The sequence below is a fragment of the Papio anubis genome, chromosome 14 (assembly GCF_008728515.1).
Source record: "Papio anubis isolate 15944 chromosome 14, Panubis1.0, whole genome shotgun sequence".
In the NCBI taxonomy this organism is placed as follows: Eukaryota; Metazoa; Chordata; class Mammalia; order Primates; family Cercopithecidae; genus Papio; species Papio anubis.
Genome location: NC_044989.1, coordinates 33,387,990 through 33,407,256, shown reverse-complemented (window position 1 = coordinate 33,407,256; position 19,267 = coordinate 33,387,990). Strand labels below are relative to the sequence as shown.

At 38.2% G+C, this 19,267-nt stretch overlaps 1 protein-coding gene across 1 annotated transcript; it reads left to right on the top strand.

Moving 5' to 3' along the window:
- The first annotated feature begins 2,778 nt into the window (after nt 1-2,778).
- Nucleotides 2,779-18,321, top strand: FAM98A (family with sequence similarity 98 member A). The gene is made up of 8 exons (XM_003908493.4): nt 2,779-2,987; nt 6,507-6,655; nt 9,792-9,926; nt 13,478-13,662; nt 14,678-14,758; nt 15,315-15,431; nt 16,293-16,460; nt 16,546-18,321. Exons 1-8 carry the CDS (start codon nt 2,935-2,937, stop codon nt 17,206-17,208), a joined length of 1,551 nt encoding a protein of 516 aa, XP_003908542.1. The 5' UTR covers nt 2,779-2,934; the 3' UTR covers nt 17,209-18,321.
- Nucleotides 18,322-19,267: the final 946 nt, after the last annotated feature.

Sequence of the window (19,267 nt, the reverse complement as noted above, 5' to 3'; positions counted from 1 at the left end):
GATGATTTCATGTTTCAATTACAGTCTGAAGAGAGGGTTGAGTTAGCCAGGATCGCAATCAGCCAAAAGAGACAGCAACAATCTGAACAGGTAACCAACTTGGTAATGATAAGTCCCTCGTTAGGACCCTTAGGGATGAACCAAGGCATGAAGAAACCAATGAAACCCCAAAACACGCTCATTGCAAAGAGAGGCCCTGATATGCCATGCTTACCACTGATTTGCCACCCCCTGCCCCTCTGCCTCACTTGGGTCCCACCTGGAAGTCATTTTTAATTAATTTTTTTTTTTTAACAGAGACAGGGTCTTGCTATGTTGCTCAAGCTGGTCTTGAACCCTTGGCTTCAAGTAATCCTCCTGCCTCAGCCTCCCAATGTGCTGGGATTGCAGATCTGAACTACCACGCCAGACCCTAGAAGGGTTTTAAGTCGGTATTTTATATTATTTTTGGAGAAAGAATCTAGAATCAAAGTCATCAGTAAAAGGGCATGTGGTGGCACTTGTGGGTGTGCCTTCTCACAAGAGACCCCTTAAGTAATTATTCAGCCTCTAGGTGAACACTTCAAGACAGGAAGCTCATCATCTCTCAATGATACCTAATTCACTTTAAGACCACTCTTAAAGTGTTAAAAAATTCTTTCTTATACTGATCTGATGCAAAAACCGGAGCTGCCTCACTCCCAAATCATTGTTCCTTTCATTCTAGTAAACTCGGTTTGAAAGAGGTCTTCAGATACCAGGTTCCATTATACACGTAAATAATTTCTAAATAAAATGCAAAAGATTCCTAGTAGATCTCATTAAAATGATGACAATTTGTTTTTCTTTCTGAGCCTGCTTGGTAGGGAACACAATTTTGTTTAAGTAGTATTTAAAAGTTTTTTTTAATTGCAGAGAAAGCCATTGTAGAATTACTTTAAACAATAATACATAAAAATTTCATATCAGCAATCCTTCATTTAAGCTAATGATGTGCATTAGAAAGAGAATACTATTCCTGCAAAAGCTGGATTTTTTAAAAAAAAGAAAGGGAATACTAATACTTTGAGGGAAGTCATCACTCGTTCATTCACTAATATTGTTATAGCTTACATCAAAAGTGAGTCAAGAATGAAACCCTTTTTCTTTCAAAATTGATTTTTGTATTAGGCATGACTTTTTGTTTAGCACCTTCAACAACCCTATGAGGAAAATAATTATTCCATTATTATAAGGTAAGTATGTGCAACATATACAAGTTTCAACAAATTCAAGTAGCTAAATTTTGCTCTTTTCACATCCTGCATATTGAGATATGCCTCAATCTCAAAATCTAGTTCCATACTTAAAGGCTTTAAGATCTCTGAAGATTATTAAGCCACTCAGCCTTAGTGTCCTCATCTGTAGAATGTGACTAATATTTACACAGGCTTATGGTGACTGTATCATAATGTGGGTCAATGGAGTAGGGCCACATCAAAAACCTACCCCCACCTCAGATGATGCAAAATAAGGAAACTGAAAAAGGTACTACTGGCCGGGTACGGTGGCTCACTCCTGTAATCCCAGCATTTTGGAAGGCTGAGGTGGGCAGATCACAAGGTCAGGAGATCGAGACCATCCTGGCTAACATGGTGAAACACAGTCTCTACTAAAAACACAAAAATTAGCCGGGCGTGGTGGGGAGCGCCTGTAGTCCCAGCTACTCGCGAGGCTGAGGCAGGAGAATGGCGTGAACCCGGGAGGCCGAGCTTGCAGTGAGCCAAGATTGCGCCACTGCACTCCAGCCTGGGCGACAGGGAGAGACTCGGTTCCAAAAAAAAAAAAAAAAAGAAAAGAAAAGAAAAGGAAAAGGTACTACTAAGGATAGGAACATCTATCCATCAGACACGAAAATGGTTGAGAACTACAGAATAAAATCAACAGGTATCAATATGAAAACTCTTTAATTAAATGCCTACACGATTTAACAGTATGCCAACTTATGGTTAAATATAGTTTTCTAATATGCCATCACTTTGGGAACATTTCTCATTTTTCAATAATTTCTAAGCACACACTCAGTAACTGCCAAGATACCATAACACATCGTGAACTCAATGTTTCAAAACCCGGGCAAATCATGTCAAAAGTAATGACAGTACAGCCAAAAAGTTTATTCACTGTCTAAACTACGTGGATTTAAAAATGTTCTATTTGCTATGGAGTGAAGGTCCCCTTCTCCTTAAAATAACATGCTTAGTGTCTGGGAAGGGCTTTAGACGTCAGGTGGAGAATGCGTGGGGGGAAACGACTCAACTTTCTGAACATCCATAGTCTACGGAAAGTTGGCTCATCCCTAACCCTGAAATAAAGCTACTGAAGCCACAAGGAAATCATATGGCACGCTATCTGCCGTCTGCACTTGGCCCGTCTACCTGCGTCCTAAAGACGCGAGCGCAAGAACTCTCCCTTTCTCCGTGACCCGCAAGCTAAGGCTAGCACATGCCGGCACCCTACGAAGAGCCACTCGATCTCCTGTCTGGGATGCAGAGACTCGGTTTCACAACCGACTCCATCGGAGTCCCGAGACTCTCCAAGTTCCTTCCCGGCCCGCCTCGCCCCCTACATTCGCACATGCGTACACCCAATAAAGAGAGCCGAGAGCACTCCCCCTCGCGTGGTCCCCACGCCCAGCTGCCACGCAGCCGGTCCTCCTGCCCTTCTTTGGGCGGCTGGCTTCATTATGCAGTAACGCGCATGTGCAAAACTGCGGGCCCTGCACCTCCGTAGCGGGCAGGGGTGAGGCGGCCGGTGGGACAAAGTCTCTTGCGCACGCTCCGGACATGCGCAGTGCGGGAACTGAGGCGCCAGCTGTCGATTTGGAAGTTCCGGGGAAGTCGCGCATGCGCGAGTGTACGCGTTGCCGGCGAAGAGGGGAGCCTGACGACTCGGAAATTTGAATACCACAGTAGCATGGAGTGTGACCTCATGGAGACTGACATCTTGGAGTCGTTGGAAGATCTAGGGTAAGACTGTCAGGGCACGGGTCTCCCAAGCCCCAGGCTGCCGGCCCCCTGGGAACACCTCCTGCGCCCCAGTCTGAGACACCTGCCTCTCCACGCCGCACCCCGTGGCTCCTGGCTGTTGCTTCCCTTTGGCCCCGGCGCCCCCAATGCCACGTCCACTGTCTGCGCTGCTAGCTCGGGGTCCTCCAATCCCAACACCTCTAGGCCTGCCCGGTGCTCCCTGCGGCCGAGCTACCCGCAGCGTTTGTCAGTCATGCGTGTCATTGTCTGGGCTCTGGTTCTCGCCACCCCCACTCCCCGAGCTTCTCTCCTCGCTTCATCCTCCTGCCCTCCCACTTAACCCCTTAACTCTAAAGGTTGTCAAAGTTGATTCTGCTTTGCTACTTGTTCTCCATATTTCCTGCTCCCATCTTGAGCCCCTACTCTACCCCACCCCACTTTTCTCAAAATTTCTCCTTTGCCCAGTCATCTCTGCATGCACCCAGGCTTCCCTAAGCCACTTGTATGGGCGCTGCATCTGTTCCGCTAGCCAGCTCACTTGTGCATCTAACCTATCACCACGTCCCTGGGAACCACCAGCAGTTTGCCTTGAGTCTCTGATACTCTACCTCGTTGAGCCCCATTAGACCAGGGTCGTCTTCACCCACGAAGAACCTGCATATTTGTTTTGCATTTTGTCTCTCCTCCTCCTGATAGTTATTCAACCATAATTCATCAGTATCCAGAAATTGGAAATAGGGTTTGTTATCTCACTGGGTCACCCAGATCAGTGTACTCTATTAAACTTGAGAACGTGGACCCTCTTGGGCTAAATGTGGTTCCAGAAACAAATTGTATGGTTAGATATTTATCTACAGGTATGGTATCAAAACAAAGTACAGATTTAGCTAGCTGTATTTCTAAGTAACAAGTTCTTTATCAAAACTTTCTATTAGGTTTTTCCATGACAAGGAAACTTTTGAGAGAAACCTTTCTTTAGGAAGAAACACCTTGAGGATTCCCAAAGTCTGCCTATTTGAATAATTTAGTACCCTAGTAGAAATTTTTAGGAACAGAAGTAGTCGTGCTTATCATCTGTCTTTGTCAGAGTGAAATAGCATTGTTCTCTTCTTGGAAACTTGCTCTGAATTTTCATAAATATTCCAGACTTTAGGGGGCTTCTTTCTTTCATTAGGGCATATGTTAAAGTCATTCAGCAGAATAGTCTCTTTAGTTGACATCTCAGACTAAATTGCTTGTTCACACATGAAACCATTCATTCATTAGGACTTTTTAAGGAACAGTTGCTTTGTGGCAGTGTTGGGCACTTAGGGTACGAGGTGAGGTGGAAAAGGGGTTCACAGGATACTGGGAAAATACGCTGTGAGGGGCCCTGAGGAGGGTCCCTTTACTGGGAAAGGAAATGAAGTCCTAGAAGCTTCTTTCTGGAATAAATGACACTGTAGTACTGAAGGAAGAGTGGAATGAAAGGAAGGGGGTAGACCTTATGAAATGTAGTCTTTCCGCATGGATGGTGGTCACTTAAGAATTGGCCACGGATGCTGTTTCTTCCCATTAATGTCTTTTTTTTAATTTTTGCACTCCTTTTTTAAACTTTTTATTCTTTTGGATACTATACAAGTAATTGTTACTGTAGTAATTGTAATCACATAACTACTTGAGATGGATTGTAATGTAAACCATGGATTTTCTGAAAACTGTTATAAATTTTAACCTTAACTACTTAGTTTGATGGCATTTAAACTTTAAAAGTCAGCCTTAATTAATTGAAATGTACCTTTAAAGGATTCACTGAGAAATATTAGAATTAAATGACTCCCTTTTCTATTTATTTATTTATTATGAGATGAGGTCTCACTCTGGTGACCAGGCTGGTCTTGAACTCCTGGGCTCAAGCGATCCCCCCACCTCAGGCTCCAGAATAGCTGGGACTGCAGGTGTATGCCACTGATCCCGGCAAATGACTGTCTTTTATCTCTTACCTGGCACACAGTAGGAATTCAGTAACTACTTGTTGAATAAACTAATGAAGTCAAAATGTGAAACACAAGGAGAAACTTCTAGGCCTAGTCTTTTGATTCCAGTGTCTAATAATATGCAGTTTATAAATCTAGATGCCAGACTACATGTGATCTCATTTTTTTGGTATATGATTTGTTTTCATTCTGTTGCATATACTGTATAAACCTGTAATCATATTTTAAAGGGATTGAGAACTGTCATTTCTCTAACATACCTGTAGTTCTAAACATTATATTACCTTTTTTTTTTTTTTTTGAGACAGAGTCTCGCTCTGTAGCCCAGGCTGGAGTGCAGTAGTGCGATCTCGGATCACTGCAAGCTCTGCCTCCCGGGTTCATGCCATTCTCCTGCCTCAGCCTCCCGAGTAGCTGGGACTACAGGCGCCCGCCACCTCGCCTGGCTAATTTTTTTGTATTTTTAATAGAGACGGGGTTTCATTATGTTAGCCAGGATGTTCTCGATCTCCTGACCGCATGATCCGGGCGCCTCGGCCTCCCAAAGTGCTGGGATTACAGGCGTGAGCCACCATGCCAGGCCTAAACATTATATTATCTTAAGCATATTTACTGTATCATCTTGAGTAAGCATTATTATCAATATATAAGAGAATATAAAGCAATATGAATAATATGTATTTAAGATTACTTGGAGTGACAAAAATCTTATATTTTAGAATATTGGTGATTGGAGTTCATTGTGACTGTCATCTTTTATGAATGTTTGAACATTTAAAAAATTTTTAAAATTATATTGGAATCACTTACAAAGGATTAGGATTTAGACGCACCAGTTCATTAACTGGCCAATATTTATTAAGCTAACCTTGACATTTCTATGGTACTAGAATGTCTTACTAGTCTTAGCTGTCATTAAATTTATTAAAATGATATAAATGGTTAACCGGAAAGTTTTTACTTTTAAAGGAAGTCATTAAAAACCTAACCAAGCCTGGGCAACATAGTAAGACCCCATCTCTATAAAAAATAAATTAGTCAGGTTTGGTGGCTTGTGCCTTCACTTCTCTTCAACCTAGGTGACAGTGCAAGACCTTATCTCAAAATAAAAACCTAATCTAGTTGTTTTCTGGAAAATTTTTAGAAAAGATAACCTAAGTTTTATTTCTGAAATAAGTTACAGTATAATTATCTATTACTTGTTAATTTGCTTTCAATACTCCAGTTACAGTAAGAAAATAAACCTTTTTACAATGAAAGCTTTTAGTAAATGTACAGAAGTTGACATAATTTAGTAGTATATGCGACTCTGTTAGATATTCACCTATATTTTGAAAGGTTGAAATGCAGCTACCATTTAGCTGCTTTTCGTAATGGTTCAGTATAGTTCTAAATTTTGTTTATATTTGCCCATTTAAAATTGATCACATAACTTATCTTTATTAAATTATTGCTTATATAAATAAAACCATAGATATGTTTTATCTGTAATATATTAGGTGTGATTGTATTTTCTTCTGAAATGTAATTTCTTGCTTGCCAGTTACAAGGGCCCATTGTTGGAAGATGGAGCGCTCTCTCAGGCAGTCTCTGCTGGAGCCAGTTCCCCCGAGTTTACCAAACTCTGTGCTTGGCTGGTGTCTGAATTAAGAGTACTCTGTAAACTGGAGGAAAATGTGCAAGCAACTAACAGTAAGTAAACGTTCACTTTTAGGTACAAAGTATAAAAATAACATTGAGGTATTGTCAACTGAACATTATCAATACTAAAGCTGAAAGTTCCAAGTTTTTTGTAAATGTAAAAAATTTGTTAAGGAGCCAAGATTTTTTTCCCTCCATTGTTTTTAGAGGTGATTCAGAAATTGAAATATCAGAATAAAGTCATGTAACTTAAAAATTTGTGGAGGCTGAAAATAACCCTATTACTGAGAAACAGAAAAAGGGAGACCACAAGCATAGAATATATGAACTTCCTATATTTTGTAAGCTGTTAAATGTAAGATCCTAGATTGATGGCTAGAACTAGATACTGGGATATTTTTCTTTTAGGACTACCAGATTCTAGAAGCATCTATAGAATGTAGAGTAAATGCATTATTATTCTGTTATGCTTGGGGAGAAAGAGAACACTTTGTTAAGACATTTTGTTTATCATAAGAATGCATTGTTACATACATCACAGTGCGATCCAGGACGATCAAATTTATGGGTCTGAGAGCTGTTCTGCATTTACCAGTTTTGTTTTCACTGTTGCACTAGTTTGTCGACACTGCAAAAGAGGCAAAAGCTTGGAACCTAACACTCTACCATCTGGTTCCTCCCTGCTGTAGGTAAACCTATAATAGGAGACCAAGGAAAATACCTGTTAACCCACCCTTATGGAGAACTATACATATAATTCCTTTTTTTCCACATAATCACAGTTTGAAGAGCTCACGTTCTTGCATTGCTAGTGTGTGTGTGTGTGTGTGTGTGTGTGTGTGTGTATATATATATATTTTTTAAATTTTACTTTGAGTTCCGGGATACATGTGTAGAACATGCAGGTTTGTTACATATGGATACGTGTGCCATTGTGGTTTGCTGCACCTATTGACCTGTCCTCTAAGTTCCCTCCCCTCACCCTCCACCCCGCAACAGGCCCTGGTGTGTGTTGTTCCCCTCCCTGTGTCCATGTGTTCTCATCGTTCAACTCCCACTTAGATGTGAGAACATGTGGTGTTTTTTTTTTCTGTTCCTGGGTTAGTTTGCGGAGGATGATGGCTTGCATGCTAGTATATTTAATGTGTACGTGTTAGTTGCATTCAATTCTAATTATTAAGGAGAGTATAGTGTAACAATAATGACAGCAACAGCTTGCATTTATTGTGTACTCCCTATGTTCTAAACATTTTATATGTGTTAGCTTATTAAACCTCAGGGCAACCCTATGAAGCAGGTTTTATTACTGTCATACCTTTAACAAGAAAGCCCAGAGAATTTAAATACATTGCCTGAGGTCATACAACCTGTAGGGGTGAAGCCTGGATTCACCCCCAGAACAGTAGTCAAGTTCTGAGCCAGTGCGTTTAAACACCATGCTATACTGCCTCTTGACCAGATGTTTCAGAGACTGTAGGAACCTTTGAAAACACCAGTACTAGATGATACCTATTTTTAACCTGGAGCCCCTTTCTCTCAAATGAAACATGATACAGAAGCTAACATGTAAAACAGGTTAAAAGGTGTTCTAACAAAGTAGAGACGAGGTAGCTTTAGCCCAACTCTTTCCTTCTCATCTTCCCAGCTGCCTCTAAAGGAGCTCTGTGGAACTCAAGGGCTCACAGATCACAGTTTGCAAAATATTCATAATGTAGTCTTCCTGTATTACAGATTAGAAAATGGACTCAGGTGATCGAGTGACTCTCTCAAAGTTTGTTAATTTCTTCCCCTTTATGATATTGAATAGAGAACAATCAAAATAATGAGGAAAGAGCTTTGTTTTTCCTTTGGTTCACCCAGTGAACTCCATACCTTTTTTTATATGCTGTGGGAGTACAAGACTGTAAGTCATGTTTGCTGTCTTCAAATTTTGTCTAATTGAGAATGTTACATACAAATTAAACAACTGGCGCTAAGTACAGTCCTTTTGTTTGTTTGTTTTTAGACAAGGTCTCACTCTGCCACCCAGGCTGGAGTGCAGTGGCGCGATCTGGGCTCACTGCAACCTCTGCCTCCCAGGTTCAAGCAATTCTCCAGGTCAGCCTCCTTAGTAGCTGGAACTACAGGCATGCACCACGACGACTGGCTAATTTTTGTTATTTTTCTTAGAGACGGGGTTTTGCCATGTTACTTAGGCTGGTCTCGAACTCCTGAACTTAAACCATCCCCCTCCCAAAGTGCTGGGATTACAGGCATGAGCCACCGTGCCCAGCCAAGTACGGTACTTAGATGCTGAACCACTTTGTGGTTCATAGAGAGAGGAAATCAGCAAATACACGGGTAAAGTTTCAGCCAAGTACAGGGAAGGTTTCATCAAGGAGCAAGGCCACTGGGCTTTGATGGATGGGTGGGATTTGCTATAGGGGAAGAGAGTGGAGGGCATATCTGTCACAGGGAATAACTTAAATAAAGGCACACAGTGGAAATGAGACTGGCTATTCATGGGACAGTGAGGAGACTGGCCTGGCACAAACAACAAATATTTGTGGAGGGAAAGTAGGTGATTATAGCTGAATATGCTGGGAAGATCTAACCTAAGCAGCTATGAAGAATCTTTAAAAGCAGACAGAAAAAAAATAGATGAGATGAGAGAGGAATTAAGGAGCCATTAAAGACTCTCAAATAAGGGAATGACCTAATGAATACTGTTTGAGAAAGAACATTTTAGATTGGGTTCAGTGGCTCATGCCAGTAGTAATCCCAGCACTTCGAGAGGCCGACGTGGGAAGATAACTTGAGGCCAGGAGTTGGACACTAACCTGGACAATATAGTAAGACCCAGTCTCTACAAAAAAATTTTCTAAATATTAGCCAGGCATGGTGGCATACACCTATAGGCCCAGCTATTCCAGAGAGTAAAACAGGAGGATCCTTCAGGCCCAGGAGTTTGAGGTTGCAGGAAGCTCTGATCACACCACTGCACTCCAGCCTGGGCCTCAGAGTCCTTATTTCAAAAAAGAAAAAAAAAAAGAAGAAACTTTGCAGTGGTATAAGAAAGGATAAATTAGAAGGGAAAGAAACTCAAGTTATGAAAATCCTATTAACAATTTCAATTGTATATAATAATTGTTATGCTAATGGAAAAATAATCACTATCATTAAATAAGATTATTTTAATTCTTAAAAGGTCCGAGTGAAGCTGAAGAATTCCAGCTTGAGGTGAGTGGGCTACTAGGGGAGATGAACTGCCCGTATCTTTCACTGACATCTGGGGATGTGACCAAGCGCCTTCTCATTCAGAAGAACTGCCTCCTCTTGCTCAGTAAGTTCATGGCTACTAGAATATAGCTATTATTTTCTGTTTATGTTTTCCATGACTAGTAAACTGACCATGTTTTTTTGTTTGTTTGTTTCATTATGGATATAATTCAAAATTCATTTTAAAAGAAAACTTCCTTGAATTTCCAATTTAGGAGCTGAGGGTAGACGTGTGCACTGGTAGCATTATTGTTTTCGTAACTGATACTCTTTCAGTATTTCAGCTTCAGTGGTACTCAGGCTGTTGTGCTTCTCCTAATGTGATCACTGGTAGTGTTGGAGTGATGCTTAAGTGTATGATCTTTACACTTGCATTTTAGAGTAGAAGCACATTTTTAAGTATACTAGGAAGATAGTATGGAAATAATGGAGATTTTGTTTAAAAATTGATTTATTTGAGGAGAGTAAGCATTTATAATAGTAGATACGGTTAATGGTTAATGTAAAGTATTTTGTCTTGTTGCTATTTCTTTGTGGTTGGATAACTGGGGATTTTGGTTTTGTTTGTAAATATTCTGGAATAATACTTGGATTGTTCTGGTACTTACTGATCATTCTGGGAAATACATTTTTATGAAAAGTTCTTTCCTTCCATGTTTTTTACATACTTACTACTGTTTTGTCTCTTCACACTGAAAAACAGTAAGTAGATTCACAAATTTTATTACCTTCTATAAACTTTCCAATAAATACAACCTATAGTCTTAACTCAGAATTTATGTAGCATTCTGAAGCACATTGACATTAAGCTTTGGTTAACTGGCTATTGTAGTTCTCATTAGGACAGATAATTCAGAGGATTTAAAAAATATTTGTCTTTACAACTCTGTTATGGTTTCTGAAAAAATGATACAACTTCAGTTTTTAAGGTTCAGTTAAAAAAAAAAAGTGTTCATAGCCATTATACTTAGGCACTAAGTTATTCCAGAATCACTTTTGTAACTTCCCCTTTGTCTGTCAAATGATTGTTATTGTGGGAATGTGCACGTAAGGTTAGGTGTTGCTTTGATACTGATATTGGTGCTGGTAGTTCTTACATATTCATTTAATACTCTTCATATGGTATGATTTCTGTAACTGATTCAATAGCAGTGTACTCAGCTGAGTCTTCCGTTATAGCATTGCTTATCCTTACCAATATTTGGCACTTAGAATATGTTATCGACATAGGAAGATAATAGCTGCGTGGAATGCTTACTAATGACCCTGAATAGCTAATTCTTCCAAAAAGCTCAGAGTTTGGCCTTGTTAGCTCTGATACTTATACAAACCACTTTGAATGTAAGCATAAAATGCGTTTCACACTTTTCTGTTTCTTAAGCAGACTTCAGTGAACATTATTTTGGACTCAGGGTCATAATTCTAGACTTTATTTTAATGTGCTATCATCACCTCAAAAGCTTTTCAAGAATATACAACTATTTGCTCTTCAATTAAATGGCTAAATCATCTAGCGGTCACTCACTTTTTATATTCTTCCTACATATATGTACACACTGTTTTCCTCTTTATCTTTGCTTCTGCCGATTCTCCCTTTCTAAAATATTCTCAGTTTGTAACCTCTCTTTATTCTAGCATTTACCTACATGTACTCATTTTCTGCTTGGTCTGTGTAAATATTTCTCATCTTTCGAAGTACCGGTTGTCACATCTGGATGCTATAATTTTACTTTTCCAGCACCCTTACCTCACTAATTCGAATCTTTTATTACATTGTATTTTAGGGGGGAAAACAAACCAGCCTCATTAGAATTGTTGGTAAAATAGAATAGCCTTTGAGTGAGTGGCTGAAAAGCTGTCATGTATCAGATTAAGGACTCTGGCTCTTTATTAGCCTTTTATGGTTCTCAGAGTGTTACCCTTATGTAAATTAAGTAAGATATCTGAGTTCCTAGTAGATGAAGAACTATTCATCTTTTATTTTTGCATATATTCTTTATTCCTAACTAGATTGTCGGAAGAGATCATCTTTTTGATGTTTTAAAAAATTTTATCTTCAGTGCGTTTCCCAGTGCTTTGAACACATCGATTACGATTAAAGTTTTTTCACGGTAATTATATTGGTAACCTAATTTTGTGAATACCTGAACTATGTTATCCCAAATTTACAGAACCAATGTATTAAATCATATAGTATATGATTTTCTAGAACAAGAGTTGGCAAACTTTTTCTAAAAGGGCTAGATAGTAAATATTTTTGGCTTTGTGGCCCTAAGTTCTCTGTCACAACTACATACCTTTGCTGTTACAGCATGAAAGCAGCCATAGACAATATATAAATGAGTGAGTGTGGCAGTGTTCTAATAAAACCTTATGTACAAAAACAGTGGTTATTGTCATAACGGTGGGGTTTTACTATTTTGACGTTTTAACTCATAAATACAGTTTGCTGTATGGAACACGTTAAGATTTTACAGTGTCAAATCCATTTAGAATGACCTTTCCAGAAACTTAGATGTATTTATTGTTTTAGAACAGGAGTTGGCAGCCTTTCAGAAATGATTTGCTAAAATTATGGACTGTATCCTTCTAGCATTACATTTTGGGTATAGGAAATTTGATACACAAGTTGACTTTTTTCTACTTCTAATAGGACCTGAGAGCCTTGAAAATATCTTTTTCCAAAACTGGTTTTGTTATAATGTCAGAAGAATCTCATTTTGTCACATAACCGGAAATCCTAAGATTCAAATGATTCTTAATCATCTTTTATAAAAATTGAAATGTCCTTGGGAATGTTAAAGGAATGGGATTGAATATTTATACCTTCAACTGAATTACCTGAAGCAGATTGCAGCCCTCATTATACCAGGCTGAAATCAGCACACAAGGGGATGATACTGACACAAAGGGGACTATGCCAAGAAGTGCTTTGAAAGTTTTATTGTTGTTTTGAAGGGAATGGGGTGAGGAAGGTAGGGGGAAGGGAGTCCTGAGAAGAATATAGATGAAAGAGGGATCTCTTTGAACAGCCAGAGGGCGACATAAGAATTGGAGACCATGGGAAAGGAACTCTTGGGTGCCTTCCTGCTTCTCCTGTAAGTTAAGCTTTGACTTCTTATCACTGTTGTTTCACACCTCTTCTGGACAGGCTGTCTAATTATTGGGAGATAAGAGAGCAAGGTAGTTTTATCACTGATGCTTACAAGTAGTGAGAAGTAAAAAAAAAAAAAAAAAGAGTCATTAAAAAGTCGTCACTTGCCACCTTTTCCAAAATTTTTAACAGATGCCAACCCCTGTTCTGGAGGTTCCTTAATACCAGAATTCAAGAATCCAAATTTTTAGATGTTACTTACCTCAATCCTTCGGTTTCAAAGGAGAATCGCTTATTTTAAAATTAACCTTTAAACATTACATATCGCTTAAATACCTGAATTACATAACCAGTTTATATCTTATTTCATTTGCAGGTGAAAGTGGTTTTTCTTTCTTGTTTTTATCCATTCTTGCAGCTTTAACAGTTACATATCATTAGGTCTATATAGTTGTGACTCCAGACTTATGACTATAACTATAGCTGTATCTCATTTTGAAATCTTATTTTGTTTACTTCAGCATACCTCATCTCAGAACTAGAAGCTGCCAGAATGCTCTGTGTGAATGCTCCTCCAAAAAAAGCTCAAGAAGGAGGCGGTAGTGAGGTCTTTCAAGAGTTGAAAGGCATATGTATTGCTCTAGGAATGTCCAAACCTCCAGCCAATATAACTATGTTCCAATTCTTCAGCGGGATTGAAAAAAAAGTAAGACCTTTAGTACCAAATTGTAGTGTATTAAAGGCATAGTCCTACATTTGTTTGAAATGAAGCAATTAATTTAATTTCTCTTAATGGGAACCGAATGTGCATATATTATTAAGTAATTGTTACGAAATGAATTTTGGGTTTTAAATCCTAGATGCCTTAAAGATAAACTAGTATGTTAGTCTTTTCCTAAAAACATGTTAGCATGTTTCTTTTTCAAAAAGGAAACTTTACACTGGTTTGCAAGCTAAAGTAACTAGATATAATGTAAAAAGGATTAAGATTTCAGTCCTTTTAAAAATTATTTTATCATTGAACTTTGATACAGTCAATTTAAAGTCTTTATCATTAAATGTTACCACCCTCCTCCCCATTGACTGGACAGAAAAGGATGTTAATATTTTTGTTTTTTAATCCAGTCACTTCTAACCTTATGCTTCAATTGACAAAATAGATTTGTTGACTGCTAACATAATCTAGTATGTGAAAGGAAATTAGAATTATTTTTATACTACACATTATCAGTTAAGATTTTCTATACAATTAATTAGGAACAAGCTATTTTAACAAAAAATGAGTGGAAGAGAATGGTATTTGTTATAGCAGAGTTATTCCCTGTATGTTTATCTGCTGGACTCTTAAGAATTGGTACATTTGCATTGTGGGGTAGACCAGCACCATGATGCACAAATTTGGCTGAACTCTACAGGGGAGCAGCAGTGTATCCATAGTCCATATTTTCCTGTGTGTTCATTCATCCATTCAGCAAATGTTCATTGAGTGCCTACTGTTGTCAGGCACTGTTCTAGGTGCAGTGAAGGACTTCTGTAGGCGTGAGGAGTGGGACCAGTGAGTGTCTTTATCTTGTGGGTCTTTTACATTTGCATTTCAAAACATCCTCCACCTTTGCCTCTGTCAGGAATCTTCTTTTGATGGCAAGATATGATGGGAATTGGGAAGATGAGGATGTTTTACCTTTAGAGTTTTTATTCATTTATTTATGTTTTTGTGTCAGTTAAAGGAAACATTAGCAAAAGTTCCACCTAATCATGTGGGAAAGCCTTTACTGAGGAAGCCAATGGGACCAGCCCACTGGGTGAGTAGTAATCATCTTGAGTAAACTTTGTAACGAACTATAGAGTTTATGATTTTCATGTCAACACTTACATTTTGTGCATTTTAAATTATGTTTTCTAATACGTAGTTTTCTAGTTGAATACCCTTAGAATCATTTTGTGAATCTGAGGATTTCTGCAGAATAATTTTGTGTAAGATTAGAAGCACTTTTCTCATAATTTGTAAATATTTCACACAGCTGATAAAAGTAAACTGAAATTGAGTGTGATGCATGTTTCTCATTGCCAGATGGATTGCCTTCAAGCCAAAAACTTCATTGGGCTGAGTTTCACACAGTAAATTATGGGAAAGATAAATAAGAGTTGTGTATTTCACATATTCTTCATTTTGTTTTGAGAATCAGCTTTTTGTCACCTATCATTTCATTAATTGTTAGTATATTATATGGAATAAGAACTTTTGACTGTTAAATTCTGGGATCTCAGTTATGAATGACGCAGACGTGGTTTTTGCCCTTTTGGGACAGAGGATCAAGCAGATTTAAATTCTAACTAGTTTTTTAAATTTTGCTTCAGGAAAAGATAGAAGCAATTAACCAAGCCATAGCCAATGAATATGAAGTCCGGAGAAAGCTGCTAATAAAACGTTTGGATGTCACTGTACAGTCCTTTGGCTGGTCTGACAGAGCTAAGGTACACATTAAATAATTTAAAAGAGCAGACTATTTATAGACTTGGTCCCTGAACATCTAAACAATTTAGATACTTGGCAACTATGGGAGAAATACATAGAAGACACATGTAGGGATTTTTCCTTAGTGAGTTATTGAGTAGTGACTCTTTCAACTATTCAGCAATAATGAAAACATTTTTCAATTTTCTGTTTTTTAACATATCTGAATTTTACAGTTTTTATTGGAGAGAGTTCTTATTGTGAGAGAAATGGAGTTATTCTGAAAATTACTAAAAAAAATTGATTTCAAATTACTTGTTTACTTTAAACTAACAATTTAATTTGCTAATAGAAGTTAGAAATATTGGATTTAGTATGATTTATAGAGAATTGGAGAATTTGATAAGACTTAAGTTTTTTTTTTTCAGCTAAATGAGACAATCCAGGTAAAGACCTTGGTCATTCAGCAGATACTTATTACCTCATAGAAACCAAAGATAGGAAAATTAAAAAGCAAAATTGTTGAAATAACTTTACATTCTTATATTTAAATAGAGAATATGAATATGTTCAATCTGAGACCAATGATGGGGGAAACTTTTTATCATGTTGGCCTCATAACCCTAAAGGGAAGCGCTCCCGCTCCACCCCTGCCCTCACTGTCCCTGTCACTCCTTGTTGTGTCAACAAGTCTGGCAGCTGTACTTTTAAGGTAGTTCTTGTCTACATAGGAGCAGTAGTGAGTATATAACTTTTCCTACCATCTGGAGCCTAGTAAATATCATTATCAGATATTTTGGAGACTTTTAACTTATTTAATATGTGTTTCTTATGTCATTTTGAAAATTGATATTTCTCTTTGAACACTTTTCTTTCAACAGAGCCAGACAGAAAAATTAGCCAAGGTTTACCAGCCGAAACGTTCGGTCTTATCCCCTAAAAGTACTATTTCTGTTGCCCATCTTTTGGCTGCAAGGCAGGACTTGTCAAAGATTTTAAGGACAAGCAGCGGCTCTATAAGAGAAAAAACTGCCTGTGCCATCAATAAGGTGATTAGAGTACCTTTAATTTTTTCCAAATGCATTTATTTCTGTTCGTAAAATAAAAGTTTAAAATATCTTTCCTATTCTGTAGGTGTTGATGGGCAGGGTGCCTGACAGAGGTGGTAGACCCAATGAAATCGAACCTCCACCCCCAGAGATGCCACCATGGCAGAAGAGGCAAGATGGCCCCCAGCAGCAAACAGGAGGCCGAGGAGGAGGGAGAGGTGGCTATGAACATTCCTCATACGGAGGACGAGGAGGTCATGAACAAGGAGGCGGGAGAGGTGGACGTGGTGGCTATGACCATGGTGGCCGAGGGGGAGGAAGAGGAAATAAGCATCAAGGAGGCTGGACAGATGGAGGGAGTGGAGGAGGAGGTGGCTACCAAGATGGTGGTTATCGAGATTCAGGTTTCCAGCCAGGTGGCTATCATGGTGGCCACAGTGGTGGTTATCAAGGCGGAGGTTATGGTGGCTTCCAAACATCTTCATATACAGGAAGTGGATACCAGGGTGGTGGCTACCAGCAGGACAATAGATACCAAGATGGTGGGCACCACGGTGATCGTGGTGGTGGTCGTGGAGGGCGAGGGGGTCGTGGAGGGCGAGGTGGTCGTGCAGGCCAGGGAGGAGGCTGGGGAGGAAGAGGGAGCCAGAATTATCACCAAGGGGGTCAATTTGAACAGCATTTCCAGCATGGAGGTTATCAGTATAATCATTCTGGATTTGGGCAGGGAAGACATTATACTAGTTGAGGCTACCGAACCTTACATTTTGCTAGAGCTCAAGTAATAGAAACTTAGTTTCAGAATCCTGAATTCAGCACCTATTTTGAATTAATGTGAGACCACAGGTGGCAGGCAGATTCCTGCTTGGCATAAGCATTTGTAGGTCTTCATTCAATTCTGTTGGATTTTTTTATTGGACTTACATAATGCTGTTTATTTGAGAAACACATAACATCTCTCCTTTCTATGAAAAATTTTTTAGAAGGTGATTAAAATTGCCTTTAATTGACCAGTAGACTAATTCCACAGTCAGAACATGCATACTTTTTTGAAGCAATTACTTGAATAAGTAGTTTTCATGTTTTCAATATGCAGTTTTGAAAATGAGGATTCACCTAGACTTTTTTAGATTTACTACTAGGAAACCTTCCTCATATGAATAACCATTTATATGTGTTTTGCTTAAAGTATTCCAATGCCTATTTCCAAGCACAGTTCTGCCCCCGGTTGACTTTTATGCCACGTGTGCTTCATGATAGAACTTTTAGGTCAGTTCCTATTAAATGAGCTCTTCTACAGATAGCACATTCAGTAGCCTTATTTTGTTGATGGAATACTGTATCATATGCTCAAATCTGAAAACCTTGAACACGGCCAAAATCCATAAAGATTATAAAAGCAAACTAAGTTGTGAACCTATAGTACATGTAGGCATTTAGTTAAGTATAGCAATTCAAACTGACCTGCATCCATCCAAAACAAATTCCTCCTTCAACCTTATTTTTACTTGAAATTTGCTAGAAGAAATAGCAAACCGAAATTTGTTTTATGCATGAGTTAATACCACTGGCTCAGCAAATACAAGTTAGTTTGCTTTAGGCAGGAGACTTTTTTTGTAATGGAAGAAATGCACTACAAAGTTAAGACAGATTTTTGCTAAGTGCAGGAGGCCCTTTATTATTGCTGCAGAAAACAAAAGCCTGGCTGAGTTGATGTTTTACATTCTCCCTTACTGAAATCTACATGACATGATGCTTCTTGCTGGGTTTTTGTACATGTAAACATTGTCAAGCTGTGAAAGAAAATGGCTGGAGGTGTGCTTTGTGTGAAAGGTGAGCAATAAAGTACCTGTTAAGTTCTCTCTTTGGTTTGAGTTTTATTTTAGCTACTGAATTATTCTGGACTCTTGCGTCAAGCTAATGAGCTAAGGCTTTTGTTCCCAAAGATTCTTGAGTATTTCCTTAAAACCTAATTGTAGTGAAGGGTGATTCTTACCCTAAAACCTTAAATTAAATAGAAAAATGGCTCTTTCCAGGTTTTCCTTTTATAATAAGAAGCTAGAAACCGTCACTACTCATCTCTGGCCACTGGGTGTAGCTGTTGCTACACATACTAGGCAAAAATGTCTCAAGTTTTTAGGGGTTTTTTTTGTTATTTGCTTCTCCATTCTTCCTAAGATTGGGGGACTTTTTTTTAAAAAAAGGAAGTAACTGAAAATATAAACATGTTTGTTAAAAGAGAAATTGTATTTTCTTTCTACTACTAAATTGGGCTTTTTTAAAGAATCAACTCATGCCATTTAAAATAATCTACTTGCTACTGAGATAAGCACATTCTTCTGATAACTAAAACTATCCCTTTTAACTTTACCTGTTTATTTTTCAGCTAACGTTTAAATTATTTTAAAATGTTCAAATTTGAAGACAATTTCAAGTATTTTATCATTAAATTAAGGTTTTAAGTTGTCTCGAATGTTGTGTTGGTTTCTTTAAACTGTTAAATAATTATGTTTATATAGGAATTCCTATTAAAATACAGTTGTAAAGTTTCATACTTTAAATGTATCATATCTTAGGATGTATTTATATTTATTATTTGCTTTGATCTGTTTTGTAGCCTCAGACTCCATAATATACCTAATGAATACAGGTTTCATTCTTTAGAAAAATGTAATTTTGATTTATCTTTATGGTGAATAGATTGTTTTTTCAAATATAAGCATATAAGAAAGCAAATGATACATTTCTCCCTGATAGCTCTGAAATCTGCATCTCCTGCTTCAAACTAGATTTTCCCCCAACATTAT

Coding starts and splice junctions, on each gene's coding strand:
- FAM98A (XM_003908493.4), top strand. CDS start 2,935: ATGGAGTGTGACCTCATGGAGACTGACATCTTGGAGTCGTTGGAAGAT. Junction 9,927..13,477: donor GAACTGCCTCCTCTTGCTCA/GTAAGTTCATGG, acceptor TGTTTACTTCAG/CATACCTCATCTCAGAACTA. Junction 14,759..15,314: donor CAATGGGACCAGCCCACTGG/GTGAGTAGTAAT, acceptor ATTTTGCTTCAG/GAAAAGATAGAAGCAATTAA.